Source organism: Debaryomyces fabryi (assembly GCF_001447935.2).
Source record: "Debaryomyces fabryi strain CBS 789 chromosome Unknown contig00148, whole genome shotgun sequence".
NCBI classification, from domain to species: Eukaryota; Fungi; Ascomycota; class Pichiomycetes; order Serinales; family Debaryomycetaceae; genus Debaryomyces; species Debaryomyces fabryi.
The window spans coordinates 1-24,585 of NW_015385574.1; the positions used below are offsets into that span (position 1 = coordinate 1).

Genomic DNA, 24,585 nt, shown 5'->3' on the forward strand with positions numbered 1-24,585 from the left:
CATTAATTTTTTTTTGCATTATTACACTTTCATCTTAAATATTTCACCTATACTAACAAAAAGAGATTGTCTTCGATTCTAAATGATCTTCTAGATGATAAATATAGGTGGTTTTCTTGTATTAGACTTCTTTTTACCAACAATTTAATGGCAATGAGATAATATGCAAAATTAAATAATTGCTGCTATTTCCTCAACAATGAACCTTCAAATCGTTAATTGCTTATTATAGTTGCTGATTGTGTATTATATTGATATCTATTAGTTTTGGTGGTCTTCAATACCTGATTTGGTTGACATGAAAGATTTAAAAATAGACAAAATAAATTATCTGAAAATACATGAAATTTTGCAATAATTGTACTTAATTACAATTTTTTTACATTATTTATTACAAAATTATCTTGAAACTGATAATTCAAACAAATATAACATCCATTTTTGCTAATTAATATGTTACTAAGATGTGTAACGTAAACCAAATATTCAAATTATGAACATGAATAATTAAGTTAAAAATTATATAATTTATAGTGTACCTAAAAATCATTTTGACCAGATCGCAAAATTTAACTTCGTTTGATCGTTATTTTTGGCAATATATATATGTACAATAGCGAGAATACATAATGTCAATTCAAAGAAATACATATGAGTATGGTGAACTTGCCGACAAAGTTGTTCTTGCTTATTCGAAACATTGCCTTATTAAAGCAATTGACACCACTAAGAGGGATAGACAGCAACAATTCTCAAAGCTAGACAATAAAGATAAGAGATTCTTACTGAAGTTAATCGATGTTGCCAATTCAAATGAAAAACATAAGTCTCCATCTGAACTTGATATAGCACTTGACTCGATTGACTTGGCAAAAATTTATGAGGGTGTCGATAAAAGAGAAAACGAAAGGGAGAACAAAGATGGTTCGAATTTAATATATGAAGATTTCATAGTGTTGGAACTATTACGTTACTTCAAGCATGATTTTTTTAAATGGATCAATAAACCAGAATGTACTCGATGCAAGCAATCATCTGATAATATTATGCCCACAGGTAATTCCGGTCCTCCAAACCCTAATCCAGGTGAAATTTCAATTATAGAGAACTACAAATGTACGAAGTGTAACATTGCCGTAAGTTTTGCTAGATATAATAATCCAATTAAATTGTTGGAAACAAAGAGAGGTCGGTGTGGTGAATGGGTAAATTGCTTCATATTTATATTGCGTGCCTTGTTGGGAAGCCAATCCCAAATAAGATATGTCTGGAATAATGAGGATCATGTGTGGTGTGAGTATTACAGTCTAGGATTAAAGAGGTGGATCCATCTTGATCCGTGTGAAGGAGTATTTGATGAGCCAAATCTTTACTGTGAAAATTGGGGTAAGAAGATGAGTTGGTGTTTTGCTTTTGGCGAAACTTATATTATGGATGTAAGCGATAAATATATTACCAAATCAGATAAGCAAATTGACAAGTTAGAATCGGTGTCTAGTTTGAAAAATATAAAAGACTTTATTGATGCCTTGAATGATGATAAGTTGGTAAGATATTATTCAAGTATAGAATTAACGAATTCTAATGATAACAGGAATTTGATGAGATTGTATCAAGAAGTCATTCTTATACATAATAAAGAAATACTAAAGAAAGAAAATAAAATTGAACCATCTAAGGTCGATGAAATACCTAAGGGAAGGCAGACTGGAGACGCCAAGTGGACCAAGTCGAGAGGAGAAGATGGAAATAAATAGATAAATTGAAAGCGTAATTCATTAAATAATAAATATAGTTGTATAATGCAAAATTAAACTAGAAAATCAATCATAAACACTGTACAAATACTAGGAACTGACCAGAATTCCTTTCGAGTGCCTGAATAGTTTTAGCCCAACCCAGGAAGCACAAGACCACCACCAGAAAACCACGTAAATACACCAACAACTTAGTACATAATAATCCATGTTCTCAAAAAATTTAGTTAGTTTATGATGCTTAGGTATTGTCAGAGGTTCCAACGATAATGGATATATAACAAATGACCATATCTTAAATAAAGTATTCATTGAAATAAGAAATATTGTCCAACTTGCAAATATTATAAGGTAGCCATATGTTGCCAACGATATTCCCCTTCCACTTTCAGATACATCTACTGAGTCAGATGTATGTATAAACTCATGTCTTTCTATAAGGGGGAGGGGTTCTTTGAATTCCATAGATTTATTATTCAGTCAGGGACTAAAGACATAAACTCGGTACTAAATTTCTCACACTCAAAAAATCTATTTTTCATCTCACAGTAAAGGAAGCTTATTTGACTATGCAGTTTATTATATCTATATACTACTCAAAAGTATGCAAATTATCTATTCATTTATACTGATTTTTGAGGCTCCAAGCAACTGTGGAGCTATTTCTTGAAGCCATCCTAATTCAATAACAGAACAATTTCTTCCGTAGCCTTTTGCAGTGTAAACATATTCTATATACATAATTGCATCAAGGTTAGCTTTACCGAATAAAGTAGAAGATGGATGTATACTGATAAGCTGGCCAGTGGTACATGTTCTATATGATCTATCTGGCATACCAATGGCGGTATTAGTAATATACCCCTTCAAGAATGATTTTAAAATTGAAGGAATATCAAGAGATTGTTTGGAGACACCTGTTTCAACATCAGAATCATCATCTGAATATATTTCTGTATCAAGTTGTAATCTAATATTCCTTAATTGTTGATCTCTTTCATGCTGTTTGAGAGTATCATCTTGTCTTATTGTAGCCATCATGTAGTCCTTCAATTGATTTCTAACTCTCATCACATTTTTGAAACCCTTGTAACTGAAGTGCAATTCCTTACACCATGCTTTTGCCTCAGAAACCTTGTTGCTATCTATTAATTCCTTGTAATAATTGAAAAATTCTTTTACAGCAATTAGATCACCTTGTTTACATCCCAATGGACAGTAGTTTCTTCTTTTAAAATTAATTTCGTCTCTGAGTTCCCCATCACCACTTCCAACATTCAAAATTAAGTTATCCACAGATATACATGCGACTATATCTATTACTGAACCTAAAACACCAAAATCTAAGGCACTCAATAAAACAACAGAAAGCTGTGGAGGAAGTGGTAAAACGGACATCTTATATCCTAGTTTAGTTATCTTACCACTATCATCCAAAGCACCCAAAGAGTATAAGGTTGTTAAAGCACTTAAAATCGCTTCTTTCCCCGGATGCTCTAACCATGTCCAATTGAGTAAATCATCTACCCCGATCTTCTTCAAAGTCAATATTGGTAGTACAATATCATTTCTCATGATTTCAGACTCTTGTTGTTTTGGCAATTGATTAAAAAAAGTCTTCTCCAGATACAAACGAAAAACTTTACCTGGCGATTCTCTACCAGCTCTACCAGCTCTTTGTTTTGCAGAGGCTTGAGATATAGGTGTAGTTAATAAAGTTGATAAACCAAGCTGATGCTTCCATACCTTTACTTTTCGAAGACCTGAATCTATAACATATTTAACTCCACTAACTGTAATAGAGGTCTCCGCAATATTTGTAGCTAAAATGACTTTCCTTTTTCTTCCTGGTAGTTTCTCAAAGATTTTCAGTTGCTGTGCTGGAGACAAAGCCGCGTAAAGTGGTAATGCAACAATAAGAGGCGCTTCTTTAGGTAGCTGGGGTGCAACTTGTTGTAAAATATTCACACAACTATCAATTTCTTCCTGACCTGGTAAAAAGCATAAAATATCACCTTCCTGCTCGGACATATTAACTTGAACAATACTTCTGACCATAGTGTCTGCAATATCTTCAGACGAATCTGCCAAGTAGTGTTTGGAAACAGGATACATCTTACCCTCAACAAACAAAATTGGTGCATGATCAAAAAATTTACTAAATAGTTCAGCATTCAATGTGGCAGACATAATAATTATTTTTAGATCAGACCTCTTTTTAGAGACAATTAATTCTTTCAAGAAACCCATAATTAAATCGGTCAAAATTGTTCTTTCATGCGCCTCATCAATAATAATTGTAGAGTACTTATTAAGATTTCCGTCAAGCATAATTTCCCTTAAAAGCATACCATCAGTTAAATACTTCAATTTAGTTTTATGGGGGTGTGTAACGTTGGAAAATCTAACTTGATAACCAACTTCTTGGCCTAATCTACAACCATACTCCTCACTAACTCTTGCCGCCAAGGATGCAGCCGCAACTCTACGAGGTTGAGTAACTGCTATTTGCTTTCTATTAGTGGGCATCAAGAATTGAGGTATTTGCGTAGATTTACCAGAACCAGTTTCACCAATAATAACCGTTACTTGATTATTATTCACATATTGGAGTATTTCGTCTTTATGCTGAAATATCGGTAACCTTTGACGCACCCCGTAGAGATCAGATGCTTTTTTCGATAATTGTAAATTAGACAAGTCTTTGGATTTATAGTATGAATTATTTTCTCCATCCTCGTCGTCATCACTATCTTCATAATTCACGACTTTGGTCATCTTTTTTGGTTTCTTGGGTTCTTTAATATTTTGTTCTATCTTCTTAGGCTTAATTATATTCTCCTTTGTCTCATCGTTAAGTTTTATGTCTATTAATTTGTCTTGGTTTGTTTCGATTAACTCTGAGGAAGAAAGGTATTCAGGTACTTTGACGTTATCACCACCATGATCTTCATCGAACTTTATCTTCTTATTATTATTCCCAGTTGGGAATTCAGTAGTTTCGGTGCTGGAAGTGGCAGTTTGAGAATTTTGTGTCGTTGATTTTCCCTTATTATTTCTCTTTCTTTTTCTCTTCTTCGAAGTATTTGACGCTTCTAAAGCCTTTGAAAGGTCTGAAGGTTTATTAGACATTCTGTGGCCTCTGTAGTATGTGTTCTAGCAAGATTTTATAAGCATCTTACATGCTCTAAAAAAAAGCGATTTTTCATGTAGATGATTATCTATATGCAGTATCACCAAATGATTATAATTTATTTCAATATCACTCAAGTTTAACCCTTTCCTCTTTACTTCGAGTAGTACTGATACAATAATATGATCTCTAAACTTCTAAGTGGAAACCGTAGGTTAAGGACCCCCTTTCCTTTTTTATCTAGCTTAGCTAGCAATAAAAGATTTCAAACCACAAGGACCACAATTCCCGAAGAAGACTTACCAGAAACAGTTACCATTATTCCAACGGTTTCTGAATTAACTAATGCTGAGGACTTTTTACCTGATAAAGATGTGTCATTGGTTGGTCATTTACAAGCTCGTTATTTGGTTGAATCGATAACGAACGATTTATTATTTAAGTGGACCGAGCCATCGTCTGAAAAGAAGTTTAAGTTATACTGTGGAGCTGATCCAACCGCCGAATCTTTACATTTAGGAAACTTGTTGCCGTTAATGGTCCTACTTCATTTTAATTTGAGGGGTCATGATGTCGTAGGCTTGGTTGGTGGTGCCACTGGTGCCGTTGGTGATCCAAGTGGCCGTACGACCGAGAGAACTCATTTAGCCGAAGAGAAAAGAGTAGACAACGTAAATAAAATCCAAAATCAATTATCTAATTTTTTGAAACAAGGTGTCGAGTATGCCAAGTCAAGAAAATTTCCTATTGAAGAACAAGGACAAGTGTTTACGGAAAACAACGCCAGCTGGTGGAAATCCATCAAAATTTTAGACTTTTTATCTACATATGGGAAACATATTAGGGTATCCGCCATGTTGGGGCGTGATTCTATTCAATCTAGATTAAAGTCTGAGAATGGCTTGGGATTTAATGAATTTTCTTATCAGATATTGCAGGCATATGATTTTTGGCATTTGTTCAAAAATCATAAAGTGAACTTACAAATAGGAGGAAATGATCAATGGGGTAATATAACTGCCGGTGTTGATTTAATTTCTAGACTACAGAAAAATTTTAACAGGACTGCAAAGTCTAATGAAAAAGTTGAAGAAGAACCCTCATTTGGAATGACAGTTCCATTATTAACAACCCCAACAGGCGAGAAGTTCGGTAAATCTGCTGGTAATGCGATATTCATAAGTGAAAAGTTAACTACACCTTACCAATTATATCAGTACTTTATTAATACGCCAGATGAATTAGTTGCAAAACTCTTGAAAGTATTTACAATTTTGCCAATGTCCACGATAGAGAAAATCATTCTGAAACACAATGAGGATCCAGGGGTTAGAGCAGCGCAGAGAATTTTGGCTCGTGAGGTGACTGACTTGATTCATGGTAATGGAACGGGAGATGAAATGGCGTATGTAACAAGCTTTCTCTTTCCTACACCTGATCAGCCGTTCATTGATGATATTTCGGCAGATAAATTAATTCGAGTATTTGACAAGTCTGGTATTTTGGTAAGATTTAAATTCGATGATTTTAATATTGATGATTTAAAATTAAGCACTTTATTGGCGAAAGTTATGAAAAAATCAAAGACTGAAACCAAAAATTTGATTTCAGCTGGGGGAATTTATTTGGGACTTGATAGAAACCAACATATTGACCCAGAAGATGTGGTTTTATTTGACAGAGATCATTTAATTGATGGTAAGCTATTACTTGTGAGAGCCGGAAAACAAAACTATTACGTTGTCGAATTCAGCTGATCTACATGACAAATATCATTAAATACCTTGTAAATATTAACTATACTAGAAGCCGTTATTTAATTTAATAACACATTAATTCATTATATTTTGCAGTATTAGCCTTGTATTTACTAAGCTGATCAGCTTTAATGGCCTTCTTTTGAACAGCTCCAGGAATATATGTTTCCAAGATCAATGCTCTTTTTTCTTCAATCAAATCTTTTATAGTTTCGATTCCAAGCGTAGAAGTTTTGGGTACTTCAGAATAACTTACACCCAACTTAAGCAAATTATCTAGCACAGTCAACTCTAGTGAATAATTTTTAAGCTCTAGGTCTAGGGCCCTATAACAGTCAGATTCCGTTTCATAAACATATCCCCATTTATGGAACCAATCCTTTTGAGAATCGTCTTTAAGAATGGTATCTTCATGAAAATCTACATGTGATCGATCGCCATTTAATATGATAGATTTAATCTCTTCTGAAGTTAGATATTCAAAAAATTCGTTTGCAGCATTCTTTCTTATTTTGATTGGGATATTACAGTATGAATCCCACGACTCATGGCTGCTGAACTTTGTCACTGGCTTCTTTGTAGGGTAAATCATTTGAGAATTACCTGTCTTATCATTCTTTAAAAACAATAGGAAAAACTGCCTTTTAATCTGAGTTGAAATCGAACCAAAGCTAATAAAATAATAGGGACCTGTTTGGTATCTCACTATGTTTGGTATTAATTTATCTCGCATCTTTAAATCATATGCAATTTTTATCCATTGAGCATTTTCCACTTCCTTTGAATGTGTGTATAGAAAAGGTAACCTTTCTAGAACTAGAGCGATAAACTCAGTTCTATTAAGGTGTAGTTCCTCTTTCGATTTTTTCTCCATTTTCGTTCGCTTGTAATTCTTTATTATTTTGAGAAAATAATCATAGCAAGATATTGCAACATTTAAAATAGAATTTAAAATTGTTTGAATTGAATAAGTGGAATCATTGTTGTATTTAGAAGAAATGTTTTCTGTAATTGGGTAGCAAGATTTACTGAAATGTGCTGACCTGGAACGGGAATTTTCAGACATATCTTTCTCACTCAGTTTAGTTATATGTCCCATAATAGCTCGATCTTGAGTAAGAATATAATGAAAGTATCATAAATAAGATTTTAAATAGAAAAGTGATATCTTTCTGGATTTATTTTGAATATGGCGAATACAGGGATAAATACTAATAAGTATTAATAGGCTGCAAAATTGTGTATGCGCAGACCAAATTTTTTCGGGAGCAAAATATGGTTACGTCATTTACGTATGCGAAGTATGATATCTATTAGAATAACTAAAAATTATGCTTTCAATACGTCAGTAACAGCTTCAATAACTTTCTTGAAAACTGATTTATTACCTGCAACTACACCTTGAGAATTCAAGTGCCTTCCGTTACCGAAATTTAACTCATTACCATGAATATCTCCTACAAGCCCACCACTTTCATAGACTAAGATATTTCCAGCAGCATGGTCCCAAATCTTTTCACGATAAGTATCACTAATCGGTAAACGTAAATATATATCGGCTTGTCCTTTTGCCAATACACAGTACTTGACCTGTGAATCTAAGTTGATAGTTTGCTTTGAAACTGTTTCAGTGCTAAAGCCTAATTTATCTTTTATCTGGGATTGGGTAGAGTGAGAAGAATGACCCTTTTCCACTCCTTCAACAACCTTTAATGACTCAGGGGAGGTATGTTGAGTCATTTGAATTCTTTCTTGCTTTGATAACGGGGTGAAATCTTGTTTATCAAATAAACTTGAATAGAAAGAACCCACACCTCTGACAGCAGAGAATAAACCTCCTTTAGCACCGCTCATTTCTTCATTAGAAATTACAGTGGCTGGTAAATTTGGACACCCAATAACTCCTAACACGACTTTTCCATCCTCAATCAACGCTAAACAAACAGCAAACTGGTCACCTCTTAAAAACCCTTTAGTACCATCAATTGGATCCAATGCCCAAAACCGGCCCTTTGATCCACCTTGGGAATTACCCAAGTCAATGCTATCATAAATTTCAGTTTCCTTTTCGAGCTTTCCTAATCTATCATTATATTGGCTTGTTTGGGATTGCACATCAGAAATAATCTCTAAAACTTTGGCACTTAAATCTTTTCCTTCTGCATCATCTTTTCTTAATACTTCTGCATCTTCCTCACCTACAATTTCGTCTTCTGGAAAGTTAAGCTTGATCGCATGGTTGATAATAGCCTGCGATGCATAGTCACCAATAGTGACAGGGGACTTATCATCTTTCGTGTGAGTTCCAGACTTTTGAGTAGTAGCAATAGAGTCACTCAATTTCTTAGTCAAAATTGAAGTTCTTATAACTGCTATGGATGCAATCTCCAATTCCTTGTAATATGGATGATCAGATGGTACTGTAGACATTGTTGCTTTGAAGTATAAGTTAGTAATCTTTAAAGGATTCGATTTCAGAATAATACTGGTCCACGATGGTACTCTCTTACAATTGCTTATGAATATAGACAACAATACAGCTAATAGTGAGAAGTATACTGCAAAAGGAAAGTATTTCATTAGCCTTAACATCAAGATTAATGCCAGGAACGCTTTGCTTCTTATAATTGTGTGCGATCACGTGATTACTTTCACTACAAGCACCCACCGATAATCTATGTAATACCAAGTTTATTACAAAGTATGGCCACTACTATTTAGGTAAGTCTTATATCTAGAGCAATGGATGTAGGTCTTATTTAAAGTTTTATATTTAGATTGGAGTCAAAATTGGCAGTTGAACAAAATACCCCTCTAAACGGTACGATATCCTCTTACAAGAGGTAGAATTCGTATTTATACCCTTCTTTTCAGGACATCATAAAACCTCCATCATCCAAACTAGAGCTGAGTATAACATTGCCTGTTAGAACTATCTTAACATACTGGATTACGTGAATGCCTTGCAATGCATAAGGGCTTACTACTACTAGATTTGTTTGTACTGGTATGTCTTATGATACAGCTTTTGCCTGTCATATCAGTACCGATTACTGGTAAAGAAATTGGATATAATCTACATTTGTCGAAGTATGGAAATTATACCTTTGGGGTGTTTGGTCTATGTACGTCAAACAACATATGCTCAAGACCTAAGATAGGGTACCCCTCGGAAACTGACGAATTTTATTCGTTTATGGATGATGATCAAGGTGAATATCCAGATTTTGCTGCAGCAGAGCTTCCTTCTAAAGCAAGGTATGCCATTTCTAAATTATTGGTTGTTCATCTAGTGGGATTTTGCTTTACTGGAATACTATTCTTAGTGACTTCAGCATTAACCGTGATATTGTGGCTTGAAGAATCTGAAACGAAAGTGCCTTTTAAAGATGTAGTAAGAAAAAAAGTAAAAATACGACAGAACAGCAGAAACAATAGTTCTACAGACCTTACCGAAACTACATCAGCAACGAAAATGGATTCATTATCAGATAAAGGAACGTTAAATTCTGAACGCAAAACTAAGGATATAACACCGTATTTGAATTTGATGCTTATGCTATCGCTTTTATCATTCCTACTGACTTTGTTAGCATTTTTGTCAGATATGTTGTTGTTTATACCACACTTGAGTTATCTAGGTTGGCTTCAGTTATGTCCAATAATTCTATTATCTACTGTGACTTCAATGCTATGCTTTATTAAGAGATCAATTTCCTCAAGAAAATATCTAACAGATGAATATGGATATGAAAATGATGATATGAGAAAGCGTGTAAATGTCGGAGTACTCAACTGGAAAGATACGGATAGTGATGATGGGTTCTATGTTTACACGAACGGTTTTTACAGTAATTACAATAACGATGATAATCATCAAGAAGGGCAAAGTCATGCTCCTGAATTATTTCCGGCCAATAATAGTACACATGGTTGGATACGGCACTCAGGCTATAATGAAAATGGAGATGATGTTTCAATAAGTTCTAGCAGGGATGATAGTTATAATGAGCATGAGAACATACAAATGAGGTTACTTAGTGACCATGGGCATGATTCTTAATAGCAAATAATTTTCAATTCGTAATAATATTACTATTAAATTAGTTATTTGGGTAATTTATATTTACAGTATTAATAAATGGCTACTTATATATATATATACATATAGTACTGAGAAGTAGGATCAAACTTTAAGAGCTTGGATTTGTTCCATATTAGATCCGTGGTTCAATTTGGAGTATAATTCCTCACATAAAGTTAATGTTGCGTCTGCAAATTTGATATCATTATCAGTAACCAAGAATCTGATTAGTTGCGATAATTGTAATGACTTTAATTTGACTGGGTCATCATTCTTAGTTTGAATACTTTGTATCTTTTTGATAACCTCTTGGGAATATTTTGATAATAAATATTTTCCTTTAGCGTTCAATAATACTAGCCTCAAAAACTTCTCTAAATCATGCATGTTAGAAACAGCATTCTTTAGCAATATGTTAAATGAAATGCTGCTTAAACCTTCATGAAAAAATGCCGGCTTTAAGTTTGATAAATCTCTTAAGATGATTTCCTTACGTATGTTCTCATTTGGTATCTCATTACTCAAAAATTTTTCATATCCTGCTAAGAAAGAATTAAAAGTTTCTTTAGAAGGAGATATCTTATAACTTTGAACCAATGTAGACAATATTTCATTAGCCCTGGGGATGTTTGATGTCATCGTATATAAATAAGATAATTTATCTAAATATATTGGATTCAACTCAGAGGTGATTGTTGGATATATTTGAAATATGGTGTTATCCATAAATTTGGTAAAGGAATTGAGTTTCATTTGTATAGTTGACAATTTTGAGTCATGCAAATTATTAATGAGTAAAACAAGAAATTGTTTTAGGCTTTCAAGCGTGAAGAGTTGTATGTTTTCTTCAATGAAAGATAGAAATATATCAAAGTTTTCGACATTTTGTTTAACTTCGTCAGAATTCAATAAATATGACGAGACTGCTTCAAAAGTAATCACTGGAGAAAGTTCAGACTGGGTTGAAGCTCCTGTAACTTTCTTTTCACTATTTTCAAACGCTCTTAGGTACTTAAAAAGTTTTTTCAAGTTATCTGATATAAGTAGGTTATTTTCTCCAGTAATTTCTTTGTAATTCTGCAATCCTTTTGATATTTGTTCCGTAAGATTTTTATTTTCATAGTTCAACGATAAATCTTGTTCTGGTAAATTAGATAGATCATGAATCTGGTCATTAAAAACTTCTGCCCATTTGCATGATGTAGCTGTAAATTGTAACATGATTGGTTCAGACGTCTTCGATGGGTCTTTAAAGACAAGCTTGTAAGTTGAATCGCCTAAAAGAGGTGAATCTTTCGCCAAACTCGTCAAGAAAATGTCCTTGAAATCAAGTTTCATAATTAAATCTGCAACGTTTTCCGGACTACAAATTTCATGGTGATATTTCTGTAAGTGATCATAGCTTGGCCTTTTTGGTATGGCTGCTTTATTTTGTTGTGGTGTTAATTTTTCACTTTCGAATTGATATTTTTCTTCATTGGGGATAAACAGGAAAGGCGTTCTAGTAGTGTAACTTCTTATTGGAGATCTAGTATTAATGAATTTCAGCAGATTTCTATACATATTTACTTAGGCTGTAATAGATACTTGCAGTAAAGCTACTGTAGTATTAGCTTTAAACACGAAGATTGAAAAAAAAACCGGACCGATTATGTAACGAATTACGAATTTTTAGATATGGATCAGAAGTTTCATATATGTTTAATACCTATTACTGGTATTCATATTATAACCAATATGAGTCCTAAAGAATTGTATTTAATGAAACCCACCGAAAATATATTCTTTCTTTTAAGTATATTTTAAATAAAAATTATATGTTCCTTGTCAATATAAGTTGGTTTATTACTTTGTTTGCAGCTTGTGCAACATCTACAATGCTTAGCGAGAAGAACAATATAGCAGAAATGTTGCAAGAATCCACCTACCTGGAAAGTGAAATGATAAGCAGTATTATGTCCCGACATTTAGAATCGTTTTCAATGACACAATCCGATTTTGAAGACATGGTATTTATGAAACCCAGATCAAAATGCGTTAAAGAAGCATTAAAAGATATCATTCCAGAATGTATGAGATTGGGGGTAGATTCAATCGAACCAGGATTACAAAAAAAAGCTGCTATTCAGTTGTCTATTTGCGAGTTTGAAAACTCTAAAGTTGTCTATCCAAATTCGTGCTATAATATGATCAGTGAAAATGATTTTGATAGCTGCATATTTGACATAGAGAGAGCACCCCAGTATTGGACAACCTTTAGTGGATACTACAGAGAAATTACTAAAATTTGCTATGAAGAGTCTTTACCTTTTGAAAAGGAGCAAATAATCTTGTTATATTCTAACATCACAAAGTTATATAGTAAAATGTTTCAAGACCTAAACGATTCATATAGAGATTCTAGCCACATACAACAAACGATGAAAAAAGAATTTAAGGAATTACAGCATACGATAAAGGTTATTTTGGACCAAAATGAAAAAATGAGCGAAGAAATGAAAGAAAAGTATGAAGAGTTTTCTGAGCAATATAGTACAATGTTGCTGACTTCTCTAGAAATTTCTAAAAATTTTTCATTAGGTAGCGAGAGTATTGTTGAGGATATGGCAAACAGCATTAAGTATTTGGACCTAGAGATAGCAAGAGTTTCCTTTGCATTTGAAGACTCGGATTTTGAGGCAAAATTAACAGACTTGAAAAATTCAGCACTAGATGATGTTCGAAATTTATCGGACGAATCTATATCAGTTTTGGATAGTATACTTACAAATTTAGAGTCGTTAGATGTTCTAGCTCAAGGTACTCAAAACATCACAAGTGGTATATCACAATCTTTGAGAGAAAATGAAGTATTAACGAAGAAAATGCAAAATCTGCTAAAAGAGACAGATACGCAGGTTCATGAGCATAACGATGTGATCAAATTTGAGTTTGAAGAAACTATCTCTTATCTTGCTCAATTCAGTGAACAAGCAATAGACAGTGCTATCAGAGATACAGGTGAAGAGATTTCTAAACACGTAGCCACCTTTATCGATAATATCAATTTAAGGCTCGAGGAAACTACCACCAAACTTGAAGAGGTAATTGAAAATATTGATGACCTCTCAGATAAAGTTGGTAATGCTTCATCTTATTTAGTAGAAGGTTTGAATCTTCTAACAAGCAATGGGATTATGGATGTATTATTATTGACATATAACAGTGTAGCATCTGGGTTGGAAGGTGGTTTCGGAATGCTTACTACGCTCAAATCTGACATAATAAAAATAGCACGTTTTATAACGGTAAGTGTATTATTTGCTGCATTATTTATTTGGAGTATGAATAAAATATTTTTTGGGAACCAAATGAAGCATTCGACATTATCACTGATAAGACCCATGGGAACTCCATACTTCAGTCGTATTTTTAGATTCTTAACTAATTTAGCTCTATGGCTATCTGTTATGGGTGGAACATTATTAGCTGTGCTTGTAACAAATTTTTTAATACAGTTAAAGATTTATATTTCTAAGTTATCTATTAATGATTAGATCCACAATTTATATATCTTGTAATTTAGGGAGTGTATTTTTTTTCGCAATTATTATTGGTATGCTTTTTTTGTAGAATTATTTCCGAATTCGGGATGGTTCCAAATTTTCAGCAAAACGTAAAAATCCTGGCATACAAAAATTAAATTAATAGTTATATAAAGTTGAAAAGAAAATGAAAACGTATACGCTTTTAGTTTCCAAAAAAAGATGATAATGAATTTCTTCCCTAAAAGTAATGAATATGGCATATCTTGCGGGTACGGTAAAATGGAAGAAGGATTGGAAATTCAACAAATATCATGGAATTCTTGTGATACAGTATTAGTCAATTCACATGAAGAAGAAATAAATAAGGATAAAAGCTTAGTTGAAATAGACAAAGGAGTGAACTTATCTGACATAATTTCATTAATAGATCCTTACAGAACAAGCTGCAATACAGAAGTATTCGATAATCTTCTAGTGTGCGGAGAAGTACAATACGATCGTACTATTAATGATTTGAATTCAAATAAAAATATCACCGTTTCTACAAAATCTAAAAATAAGGAGGTTCCAACCATCACCATCTCACCACCTAGCCAAGAATATAGAAATATTACTTATTTTGAACCTCGATCAGAGGATAAATTATACCTAAGAGTACCATCAAAACCCTTTAAAGGAGACTATTACGGTGCTAAGTTTTGGATAAAATGTAATAATATGATTTATAATAGTCATTTGTTGTGTCAATCAAAGGATTTAGTTACGCCAAACGAAAATATTATTCAATTATTGCAGGAAGAAGAATTGAAAGTTTGCAATATCAAGCGTGTCCACTACACGAGAGGCGTCAATAGCCCATTCACCGAACTATATTCAAAATTCTGCTACAAACATAACAAGAAGTTTAATAAGAACTTGCCTTATAGGACTGAGTTTTTAAGGTATTCACAAGATCAGAGGGGTGAAATTAATTTATATTCAAAATGCGGTCTCTGTCCTTATTGTCCATGTATAGTGTTTAAGAATATGGAAACCATTGAATATTATGATCATTTATCTCTAATTCATGGAATCACCAAAGACAATCTGCTAATTCCTAATCCACGATTCTTCGGGCTTTATAAATTCATCAAAGATGGTACCGTTTACCACCATCAAGGAGTTACATGCACACTTTGTGGCGATGTTCTTAAAATAAATAAGTCTAAATTATTATACAATTACATGAAACATTACAGGGATGTACATACCTGAATTTGGTAGGAATGGTATCGTGGGAAAAATTGGCTTACAAATAATTTTGCAATCATAAATTGATTATATAAGCATGCGAATTTAAGTGATCAAATCTTATCAGTGGATAAGATGCTAAAGATGCATTAAGATTAGTTGCTAGTCAAGCACAATGTATCGGAAAATATGAAGTTCAAACAATTCATGAAATTGTCATTTATCATATGGCTTCAAATCTTATGGTATTTAAATTTGGTTCTTGGGAGTTCTCAAATATACTTAGCTGATGGTTCACCTGTTCCGGAACCAATCGATCATGAAATATATTCAAACTTATTCACATATGCACATTTAATTGATATTTCATATTGTATTTCTCAAGGGAAAAAGATATCTAAACCATTCAATTGTGATCTAAATTGCTCAAATCGTTTCCCTAATATGACATTGGTACACCAATGGTGCTTTGCGGATTCCGTTTGTGGTTATATTTCAACTACTAACAGAAATATATTTTTCAACAACGATACAGATATCGAAGATAATCCAAGGAAAAGTATTATAATTTCAATAAGAGGAACACGGTCAATTTTCGATACCTATACGGATTTAAAAGCGAAAATGGTTAAATACTCCCAAATGGGCACTAGCTTACCAAGGTGTGGAAATGACTGTAAAGTTCATCAAGGCTTTTACGAATATTTTCAATTTACATTAAACAGTATTCATGAGTATCTTGAGAATGAGTTGAATCAAAATGAAGACTACGAACTTATTTTCTTGGGTCATTCTATGGGTGGGTCAATAAGTTTGTTACTAGCATTGCATTATTTAGATCTAGGGTATGACCGATTAACCTTGGTCACCATGGGCCAACCGTTGGTTGGTAATGAAAATTTTGTACATTGGGTAGATAATGTAACAGGAAGTTCTGTTAAACCACATCATAATTCTTTTAAACGAAAATACTTGAGGATTATTCACCGGAACGATATTATTACAACAATTCCTAGGAGTAAGAATTTCTTCGAAACTTATTATCAATTCGATAATCAAATATACTTGAACTGTTCTTCTGGGAATGTTCCTACTCCAGATCAAGTAATTGATTGCGCAAATGGTAATAATTTGCATTGCATTAAAGGCGATTTCATTAATAATATTAATCGCAACTACTATGAGATCCACAATACGTACTTTCGAAAATTAGGTTTATGTGGTATTAAAATTTGACTTTATAGTAATATATAATTATGCTCTAGTGAATGCAAATTTAGGTTGATCATCGTCATCATCAAGATCTTCATCATCATCATCATCGTCATGAACAGGGGCATTACGAACTTCACTCTTATGTCGCATATAGCCTGATGTACTAGCAGTAGGATTATATTCTGTTTGTGTATCATCTTCTGGAACGAAAAGGGTAGATTCACGTATAGGTTTAATTGAAGTTTGAAATGAGAAACTATCTACATCATTATCATTATCTTCCTCTAGACTGATAGAATAAGGTTTATACCCATTGACTTCACTCATAACCCCGCCAATATCATCCATCAACTTCAGTTGTCTCTGTGTGTTTTCTTTGCCTTTATTACTTTCAATAAATACATTACTTATTCCATCACCAACTAGAACCGGCTGCATGTCAATAAGACATCTTTTATCATTTTCCAACGGTTTATTTTTTCTGAAAGTTTTAAAGTTCTTCCTTTCTTTGTATGACGTATTGCGTGTTTCAATCGGAACAAGTTCCCTTCTCCTTCTTGAAACATTAAATGTTTCTACAATAGCCAAATTTTTCAAATTTTCATTTAAGCCATCGTTTTCTTTCTCATCTATACCCAATTCTTCACGAGCATTTTCTTTGGCTCGTTCCTTGGTAGATTTTATTGCATCAAGAAGTGAAATCTGTGGTACGAATTTTCCAATCTTCTTTTCTTCTTTTTTCTTTTTCAATCTTGGCCCTTCTTCCGTATAACTATCTACTTGCCTTTTGAGAGAGACATTACTTTCATCATTATTTTTATTAGGTAATTCGTTTATAGATACATCTGTATGAACAACTGGTGAACCGCTGTTGTTTAGAACAGTATTTCTGTTATCAGATGAAGCTGAAATCGAAGCACTTATCATGCTGTTGTGCATCGGCTTATCTTCGATTACAATTTTATCAACAGCCTCATCAAGGAACAGACTTTCAGTCTTAATGGGTGGTTTAAAGTCAAAAAAATCTGTTATTCCAACTTTCTTGAATTTTCTTCTTTTTCTTTGAGGTTGAGAGTATACTATTTCCGCTGAGGTAGATCGTTTTAATTCCCTGTCAAGATTCAAACTTAGCAAATTACTAGTAGAAATATTTACAACACTTTCATATAACATTGCTTCTGTAATAATCTTTCCAGAATTTACATGTGCAAAATCACTTAATGCTTCTTCTATTTGATTATAATTCTTGATTTTATAATCGCTAAATTCCATCAAAAAGCATTTATCGCATTCAGCTTCTTTCACTTTTGTTTTAATGATGGATAACAAGTTTTCGTCAATTTTACTTTCACTATAATACGCTGATATATCGACTTTAAAAACTTTGCCTCCAAGTGAACCTATCCATTTGGATAGTTTATCTTTCGTATCATGAAATATAACAAACATCGAGCTTTTTAGCAATGTTGTTCTTTCCTTATTTGGGATTAAATATCGATTATCTTTCGTAGAATAGGGTAAAAATACACTTGGATCAAGTTCTAAGAACCATCTTTCAAAACTTTCCTTATTTTCTATTATAAAGTCTGTCCAGTCAGTATTCAATATTGGTATTCCTCTCAGTAATGAAATTTTAAGCCCATAGCTTAGATGATCAGAGAGTGTGAGGTAATGACTAGCAGAAAAGGGGTTCTTTGCGATACGTAAGTCGATCCCATTATCAAATAATTTGAGTAATTCATCAGTAAGAGGGTTGGAATCCAAATTACCACCTACCATAATTTGCTTTGTATATCTACATATGTTCAAGGGAATCCATTCAATCGTAATCTTCATAGCATTTTCTTCTTTAAATGTTATGGTGTTAAGATCTTTATGTGTATAATCTTTTACAAATGGTGGTTCATCTTTTCGAAGCTTAACCTTCTCACCATTGATTCTGGTGATAGCTCTAGATTGAATTTTCACCAACAACGGAGTCTTTAAACCACATTCATAAATACAATTCTTATCTATCAGCTTGGTTTCAATCTGCAAATGCTCTTTAGAAATGTAAATTTGATTAAAGTAAACGAAATTTGATGATTCTACTTTTTCTGAAGATCTACCTAATTGATACACGTTATCTGGTTTTAGCCATTTTTTATAACCTTGAAAAATTGTTAGCCAATGCAAAAGACTATTGAATAGAAGCTAATACATACTAGTTTGATTGTCGGTATAGGTGAAAATCCACATAAGTAGTTTAAAGAGTGGAAGAACTCTTGTATGGCGTAAATCCGCTTATACAAAATCTATGAGATTTCTTATACACAAAAAGATATAAAAATGATTATTATAAAACGATGTTAAATGACTACTTTAAACTAATATATATATTATTTAGAGATGCTCTTGGTGTTCTTCTTAGGCTTTGTGACCTTATTTAACTTTTGTTGTTCTTGCTGTTGTTGTTTTCTTAATTTCTTACCAATAATCTTTGCAACTTCATCCGCATCACCCAATTCCAATAAACCTTTTTCAAAAGTAGATAACTTGACTTCTTGTTCATCATCTGCCTTCTTAGAAGGTTTAGCATTATTTTCTAAGACATCTTCATCGCTATATAATTTTTCAGCGTAATATAATGGTAATGAAGGGGACAAATCTGTCTTGATCATTACACTTCTCAAAGAATCCTTTTCAAAGTGAGATAAAACATCTTCCAAATTCTGTACTAACTGATTTGGCTTGAAATCGTCGGATATAGATCCAATCTTAATTGAAATATTGACACCAACTGGCGGTAAGAAAAATGTGCTACTTAAACACTTGTTTAACTGGTTTCCAATGGTTGTGATTGAGAATTCTTTATTGTTAGTTGTAGATGTTACTCTGATAGGTAATGGGATCTTGCTGTTACCGTTACCGTAGAATACCTTTCCAAGTAAGGTAGGCATTGAGTTTAATAATGCATCGTCAACAAGGAATAAATCATATTCAGAATATAATTGACGACGCTTTTCATAATGCTTGTATTCAGTTTTTAAGGCGCTCAATGGAATGATTTGTTGTAAAGTAGGTAAGTTTGCATTTTCAATAGTCTCCAATTGTTCAGAGTCAGTGATTAATTGATCACGAATAATTAAACAGGTCTTCAAGCTTTTCAACTCAGGATTGTAAAGAGCATTGCTTAATTTAATCAACTTAGGCTTAAAGTTTGGTTTGGTGGAATAATATTTCTTGGTGGTGATTTGTAAAAATAAATTTTTAGTTTCCTCATCGTTATCAAATAAGAGGGTTTTGTCTGATTGTTCTTTTTCAGCTTCACGGGATAAGAATTTGCTTAATTCACTTATGGCCTTATCAGCAACCTTCTTAGATACTATTGAATCATGTACCTCTTCATTTTGTAATTGCTTTACCTTAGATTTTTCATTTGATTTAGTCTTTGGTATATTTTTACTCTTTTTAATAGAAGGTGAAGCAGCTGGAGAAGCAGCAGCAGCACCGTTCTTTTTGGATTTTGTTGGAGTAGGTACTCTAGGAGAAGCAATACCCTTAGATCTAGTTCTAGCCATTATTGATATGCAAATAAGTTATAGACTAACGTTATAAAAATTGATTTGTTCCTATATATTTCTATCTCATCTCTGTAAAGTATTTTTCGCATAGTCAAAAATTTTTCTAGATGTAATTATATACACACCTTGTCATAAACCATCACATTTGCGACATCATTTATGACATGATCTGGAACAGACCATTTGAATTGGATAGCTAGTGTATTAATGGTATTGTAGAGCCTATTCTAAAGGGGGAGGGATTGAAGTCTTTGCAATCGGTTTTTTCGGCGCATAATTGGGTTTGTTCTTGTTATTCACAGTATCTAGTACTATTGCAGGAACCCCATTATCTATATCTTCGAATAGTACTTCTGGTTCTGTTTTCATGTCTCTAACTTCATATTCATTTTCTTCTATCTCTTCATCTTGATATTTACGGACATCTGAGCTTTGAAGTCCTCCTAACCTTTCCCAAAGAAGATGTGACAAGTCCTGGGGCGAGTAGACCGATTTAGCATTAGGTCCCTCTTCAACTTGATCCCAATGGTCCCATTCGGCTGGCGGTGAAAGTGGGGGCGAAATGAGAAATCTTCTACTACCATCTTCCAGGGGAAGTTCCAAGTAGTCTTTTGAGTCCACTTTGCTGGCAAATAAATCAGCATCTGAACCCAGAATGCTCCAGTGGTTATCTCTTATACTGTAAGTTATCCCTAAGTGTTTCCAATCACTAGATTGTCTAAGTGACTGATACACTTCTTGTGAATTTTCCGTTATATCACATATTACCAAAATCCTGCCAAATTTAGGTAGAGCGACTAACTCAATGGTATAGCCATTTTTAGACAAATATTCGACCAAAGGACTAGGATCCTCTAGTATACCAGAAGCTACGTTCGTCAATATCAACGTATTAGTAGGATTCCGTATTGCCATAGTTGCTGTAGAAAAATGATTTAGTGCTGTTGTTTGCATTTAACAGCGGTTTAAATTGCCACGCGGAAGGCTTTGCGTTTAGTTATCTTTCACAGTAAATCACTTCTACTATAATGTCTTGCGAAGATGAACATCATAATCATGGAAGTGGATCAGGGCATGGCCATCTGCATATTGCACCTATTCCAACCAACGAATCCCAATCGCTTTTAAGCAAAATTGATATACCCCATGTAACTGCATTAAATTTGGCTAATCCACCAGAAGATCTACAAAAGATCTTTAGATCGAAGGAGGACAAATATAAACTTAAGCCTATCATCAAGACAGATTGTGACCCCCAAATTATTATCAATATCCCGTTTTTGAACGGTTCAGTCAAGCTCTTTTCTTTAATATTACGAACTAACGGTGATAAGTTCTGCCCCAAAACAATAAAACTCTGGAAAAACGATAAGACAATTGACTTCGACAATGTCCAATCCAAAAAGCCTACCTATACAATTACGCATCCTCAGGTTGGTGTGATGCTTAATGATGATGAAGATGTCCCAGATGTGTTAGAGGACGATGGTGATTTTGTAGAACATTATTTACCTCGCCATATATTCACTGGTGTCCAGCAATTGACTTTGTTTATCGATGATATCTACGATGACGACGAGGACGAGTCCCATTTGCATTATCTTGAATTACGAGGTGAGTTTACCGAATTGACTAAGGATCCAGTGATTACGCTTTACGAACTGGCAGCTAACCCTACTGACCACAAGAACCTCACTGCTACAGAGGCCACTAACTATTCCTTAGGCAATTGAGTCAATATACGCTTATTTGTTGTTGTTTAATATCTTAGATGTAATTATCGTATTGATCGTGCAAAAGTGTGGAAGGCTCAGAGAAGTCCGAACAACCGAAATTTCGTTGATGTTCCCGGGTGAGAAATTGACGAGTATATAAAGACACAGTTTGCTGTAAATTTCACACTCACAGATTATATATCCTATAGATACATACAATATACTAATAGCAAAATGGCTAAATTAATTTTAATTAGACACGGACAATCCACTTGGAACGAAAAGAACTTATTTACCGGTTGGGTTGATTGTCCTTTATCCGAAGTTGGTGAAAAAGAAGCTGCTAAAGCTGGTGAATTGATAAAGGAAGCCAACTTAAAGGGTGATATTTTATACACCTCTAAGTTATCTAGAGCCATTCAAACTGCCAACATTGCTTTGACCTCTGCCGGTCAATTGTACCTTCCAGTCAAGAGATCGTGGAGATTAAACGAAAGACACTACGGTGCTTTACAAGGTAAGGACAAGGCTGCTACCTTAGAACAATACGGTCAAGAAAAGTTCCAAACTTGGAGAAGATCATTCGATGTTCCACCACCAGTCATTGAAGATGACTCCGAATTTTCTCAAGCTGGTGATGAACGTTACAGAGACGTTGACCCATCTGTGTTACCAAAGACCGAATCTTTGAAATTGGTTATCGACAGATTGTTGCCATACTGGCAAGACGAAATCTCTAGGGACTTATTGGAAGGTAAGACTGTTATTGTCACTGCCCACGGTAACTCCTTAAGAGCATTGGTCAAGCACTTAGACAAGATTTCCGACGACGATATCGCCGGTTTAAACATTCCAACCGGTATTCCATTAGTCTATGAATTAGACGAAAAGTTACAGCCAACCAAGCCAGCTTACTACTTAGACCCAGAAGCTGCTGCTGCCGGTGCCGCTGCTGTTGCCGCCCAAGGTTCAAAGAAATAAGTTTTATAGCAACTTTAATTGGACATTACATTATTTATCTACCTACAATGCCAGCCTTGTAATTCGTACCTTGTAGACCTTTATTCATAGCACAGAAAGTACAATTTTGGCCTCTAATGAAAAGTTACACAAAAGTGATAAAAATCAAAGGACCATCGTTTTGTAAAAATTAAGCATCAATAAACATACTTGGTATAACACTCTATAGCGACATATAGTAATTGGAAATAGTAACCGGGGATCTTTATACCAAAATAAAGTCATCTAGCATTATCTTTTATACGAAACTGTCCAATTATCGATATGTCAGGGTTTAGCTTTGGAAATAATAGTAATACCAACGCAGGATCATTTTCGTTTGGTGGTAACAATAATCAACAAAATACTGGGTTTGGATCGTCAAATACTGGAGCATCAGGTTTTTCATTTGGATCAAACCAAAACAACAATACTAGTGGCAATGCTAATGAAGCGTCAAAGCCGCTATTTGGGTCAACTTCCACGTCCAATACTGGCGCACCAACATTCTCGTTGAATAATAATAACAACAGCGCTTCCGGTTTAGGATCCAATACCAATGCATCCTCTAGTCCTTTTGGTGCTCCTAAACAATTGGAAGGGGGACTCTTTGGTAATAAAACACCGACATCCAATTCATCGAACTTGTTTGGCAAGAACGACAATCAGACTAGCAATACATTCGGGTCAAATAATGGCGGTCAGTCTGCGTTTGGCTCTAGCAATTCGTCTACCCCAGCTCCAGCATTCAATTTAGGTGCATCAAAGCCAGAAGATAAACAAAGCGAGAAGCCATCGGGCGGATTATTTGGTGCTTCAGGTGATTCAAAACCAGCATCTGGTGGTCTTTTCGGTTCCAATGACAACAAACCGGCTACAGGTGGCTTATTTGGATCTAATGGAACACAATCCTCGTCTGGTGGATTATTCGGTACCAATAAGGATGAAAGTAGTGCATCTGCTACACCTAAACCAGCAACTGGAGGTTTATTTGGTTCCAGTGAATCAAAACCAGCTTCTGGTGGATTATTTGGAGCAAAAAATGACAATAATGCCGCTAACAATTCTAATGCTGGTGGACTTTTTGGTAGTAAACCTGCGAGTGGTTTTTCGTTCGGAGCAAAGAAAGATGGTGAAAGTAAAGAAACTCCCCCCTCTACTGGACTTTCTTTTGGCGCTAAAAAAGATGACAAGCCATCAACAGGATTCTCATTTGGTGCTGCTAAAGACGGAGAGAAGAAAGACGAACAACCTGTTTCAGGATTCTCGCTTGGTGCTAAGAACGATGAAAATAAAAAAGATGAAAACGCTACAAGCGCCTTCACCTTCGGAGCACAAAAGAATGATGACAAGAAAGATGATAAGCCATCAGCAGGATTTTCTTTCGGTACTAAGAAGGATGACGAAAAGAAAGATGACAAGCCTTCTTTAGGATTGTTTGGAGCCAAGAAAGATGAAGGAAAACCTGCTTCAGGCTTTTCGTTCGGTTCTAAGACGGATGAGACTAAAAAGGACGACAAACCTGCTTTAGGATTTTCATTTGGTGCCAAGAAGGAAGAAGACAAAAAAGAAGATAAACCTTCTTCAGGATTCTCGTTTGGTGCG

The 24,585-nt window shown here is 34.1% G+C and overlaps 16 protein-coding genes across 16 annotated transcripts; 9 read left to right on the forward strand and 7 right to left on the reverse strand.

Moving 5' to 3' along the window:
• Positions 1–629: 629 nt before the first annotated feature.
• On the forward strand, positions 630–1,757 carry AC631_04856 (peptide-N4-(N-acetyl-beta-glucosaminyl)asparagine amidase; the record flags this gene model as incomplete). The annotated part of the gene is made up of 1 exon (XM_015613685.1): positions 630–1,757. The coding sequence occupies one exon, from the start codon at positions 630–632 to the stop codon at positions 1,755–1,757; it is 1,128 nt and encodes a 375-aa protein (XP_015465472.1).
• A 615-nt stretch (positions 1,758–2,372) lies between these two features.
• AC631_04857 (RNA helicase) lies at positions 2,373–4,889 on the reverse strand (the record flags this gene model as incomplete). Its single annotated transcript, XM_015613686.1, has 1 exon — positions 2,373–4,889. One exon carries the CDS (start codon positions 4,887–4,889, stop codon positions 2,373–2,375), a length of 2,517 nt encoding a protein of 838 aa, XP_015465473.1.
• A 183-nt stretch (positions 4,890–5,072) lies between these two features.
• Positions 5,073–6,647, forward strand: AC631_04858 (tyrosine--tRNA ligase; the record flags this gene model as incomplete). Its single annotated transcript, XM_015613687.1, has 1 exon — positions 5,073–6,647. The coding sequence occupies one exon, from the start codon at positions 5,073–5,075 to the stop codon at positions 6,645–6,647; it is 1,575 nt and encodes a 524-aa protein (XP_015465474.1).
• Positions 6,648–6,711: 64 nt separating this feature from the next.
• On the reverse strand, positions 6,712–7,713 carry AC631_04859 (uncharacterized protein; the record flags this gene model as incomplete). Its single annotated transcript, XM_015613688.1, has 1 exon — positions 6,712–7,713. One exon carries the CDS (start codon positions 7,711–7,713, stop codon positions 6,712–6,714), a length of 1,002 nt encoding a protein of 333 aa, XP_015465475.1.
• A 263-nt stretch (positions 7,714–7,976) lies between these two features.
• AC631_04860 (3'(2'),5'-bisphosphate nucleotidase 2) lies at positions 7,977–9,077 on the reverse strand (the record flags this gene model as incomplete). Its single annotated transcript, XM_015613689.1, has 1 exon — positions 7,977–9,077. The coding sequence occupies one exon, from the start codon at positions 9,075–9,077 to the stop codon at positions 7,977–7,979; it is 1,101 nt and encodes a 366-aa protein (XP_015465476.1).
• Positions 9,078–9,843: 766 nt separating this feature from the next.
• RIM9 (Rim9p) lies at positions 9,844–10,710 on the forward strand (the record flags this gene model as incomplete). Its single annotated transcript, XM_015613690.1, has 1 exon — positions 9,844–10,710. The coding sequence occupies one exon, from the start codon at positions 9,844–9,846 to the stop codon at positions 10,708–10,710; it is 867 nt and encodes a 288-aa protein (XP_015465477.1).
• A 123-nt stretch (positions 10,711–10,833) lies between these two features.
• On the reverse strand, positions 10,834–12,294 carry AC631_04862 (uncharacterized protein; the record flags this gene model as incomplete). The annotated part of the gene is made up of 1 exon (XM_015613691.1): positions 10,834–12,294. The coding sequence occupies one exon, from the start codon at positions 12,292–12,294 to the stop codon at positions 10,834–10,836; it is 1,461 nt and encodes a 486-aa protein (XP_015465478.1).
• Positions 12,295–12,713: 419 nt separating this feature from the next.
• On the forward strand, positions 12,714–14,267 carry KAR5 (Kar5p; the record flags this gene model as incomplete). The annotated part of the gene is made up of 1 exon (XM_015613692.1): positions 12,714–14,267. One exon carries the CDS (start codon positions 12,714–12,716, stop codon positions 14,265–14,267), a length of 1,554 nt encoding a protein of 517 aa, XP_015465479.1.
• A 270-nt stretch (positions 14,268–14,537) lies between these two features.
• Positions 14,538–15,512, forward strand: AC631_04864 (uncharacterized protein; the record flags this gene model as incomplete). The annotated part of the gene is made up of 1 exon (XM_015613693.1): positions 14,538–15,512. The coding sequence occupies one exon, from the start codon at positions 14,538–14,540 to the stop codon at positions 15,510–15,512; it is 975 nt and encodes a 324-aa protein (XP_015465480.1).
• Positions 15,513–15,677: 165 nt separating this feature from the next.
• Positions 15,678–16,724, forward strand: AC631_04865 (uncharacterized protein; the record flags this gene model as incomplete). Its single annotated transcript, XM_015613694.1, has 1 exon — positions 15,678–16,724. One exon carries the CDS (start codon positions 15,678–15,680, stop codon positions 16,722–16,724), a length of 1,047 nt encoding a protein of 348 aa, XP_015465481.1.
• An 18-nt stretch (positions 16,725–16,742) lies between these two features.
• Positions 16,743–18,482, reverse strand: AC631_04866 (uncharacterized protein; the record flags this gene model as incomplete). The annotated part of the gene is made up of 1 exon (XM_015613695.1): positions 16,743–18,482. The coding sequence occupies one exon, from the start codon at positions 18,480–18,482 to the stop codon at positions 16,743–16,745; it is 1,740 nt and encodes a 579-aa protein (XP_015465482.1).
• A 599-nt stretch (positions 18,483–19,081) lies between these two features.
• CIC1 (Cic1p) lies at positions 19,082–20,263 on the reverse strand (the record flags this gene model as incomplete). Its single annotated transcript, XM_015613696.1, has 1 exon — positions 19,082–20,263. The coding sequence occupies one exon, from the start codon at positions 20,261–20,263 to the stop codon at positions 19,082–19,084; it is 1,182 nt and encodes a 393-aa protein (XP_015465483.1).
• A 225-nt stretch (positions 20,264–20,488) lies between these two features.
• RCN1 (Rcn1p) lies at positions 20,489–21,181 on the reverse strand (the record flags this gene model as incomplete). The annotated part of the gene is made up of 1 exon (XM_015613697.1): positions 20,489–21,181. The coding sequence occupies one exon, from the start codon at positions 21,179–21,181 to the stop codon at positions 20,489–20,491; it is 693 nt and encodes a 230-aa protein (XP_015465484.1).
• Positions 21,182–21,294: 113 nt separating this feature from the next.
• Positions 21,295–21,999, forward strand: AC631_04869 (uncharacterized protein; the record flags this gene model as incomplete). Its single annotated transcript, XM_015613698.1, has 1 exon — positions 21,295–21,999. One exon carries the CDS (start codon positions 21,295–21,297, stop codon positions 21,997–21,999), a length of 705 nt encoding a protein of 234 aa, XP_015465485.1.
• Positions 22,000–22,215: 216 nt separating this feature from the next.
• Positions 22,216–22,962, forward strand: GPM1 (phosphoglycerate mutase; the record flags this gene model as incomplete). Its single annotated transcript, XM_015613699.1, has 1 exon — positions 22,216–22,962. The coding sequence occupies one exon, from the start codon at positions 22,216–22,218 to the stop codon at positions 22,960–22,962; it is 747 nt and encodes a 248-aa protein (XP_015465486.1).
• A 303-nt stretch (positions 22,963–23,265) lies between these two features.
• Positions 23,266–24,575, forward strand: AC631_04871 (nucleoporin FG repeat-containing protein; the record flags this gene model as incomplete). Its single annotated transcript, XM_015613700.1, has 1 exon — positions 23,266–24,575. A coding segment is annotated over one exon (1,310 nt), but the record flags the coding sequence as incomplete, so codon positions are not given.
• Positions 24,576–24,585: the final 10 nt, after the last annotated feature.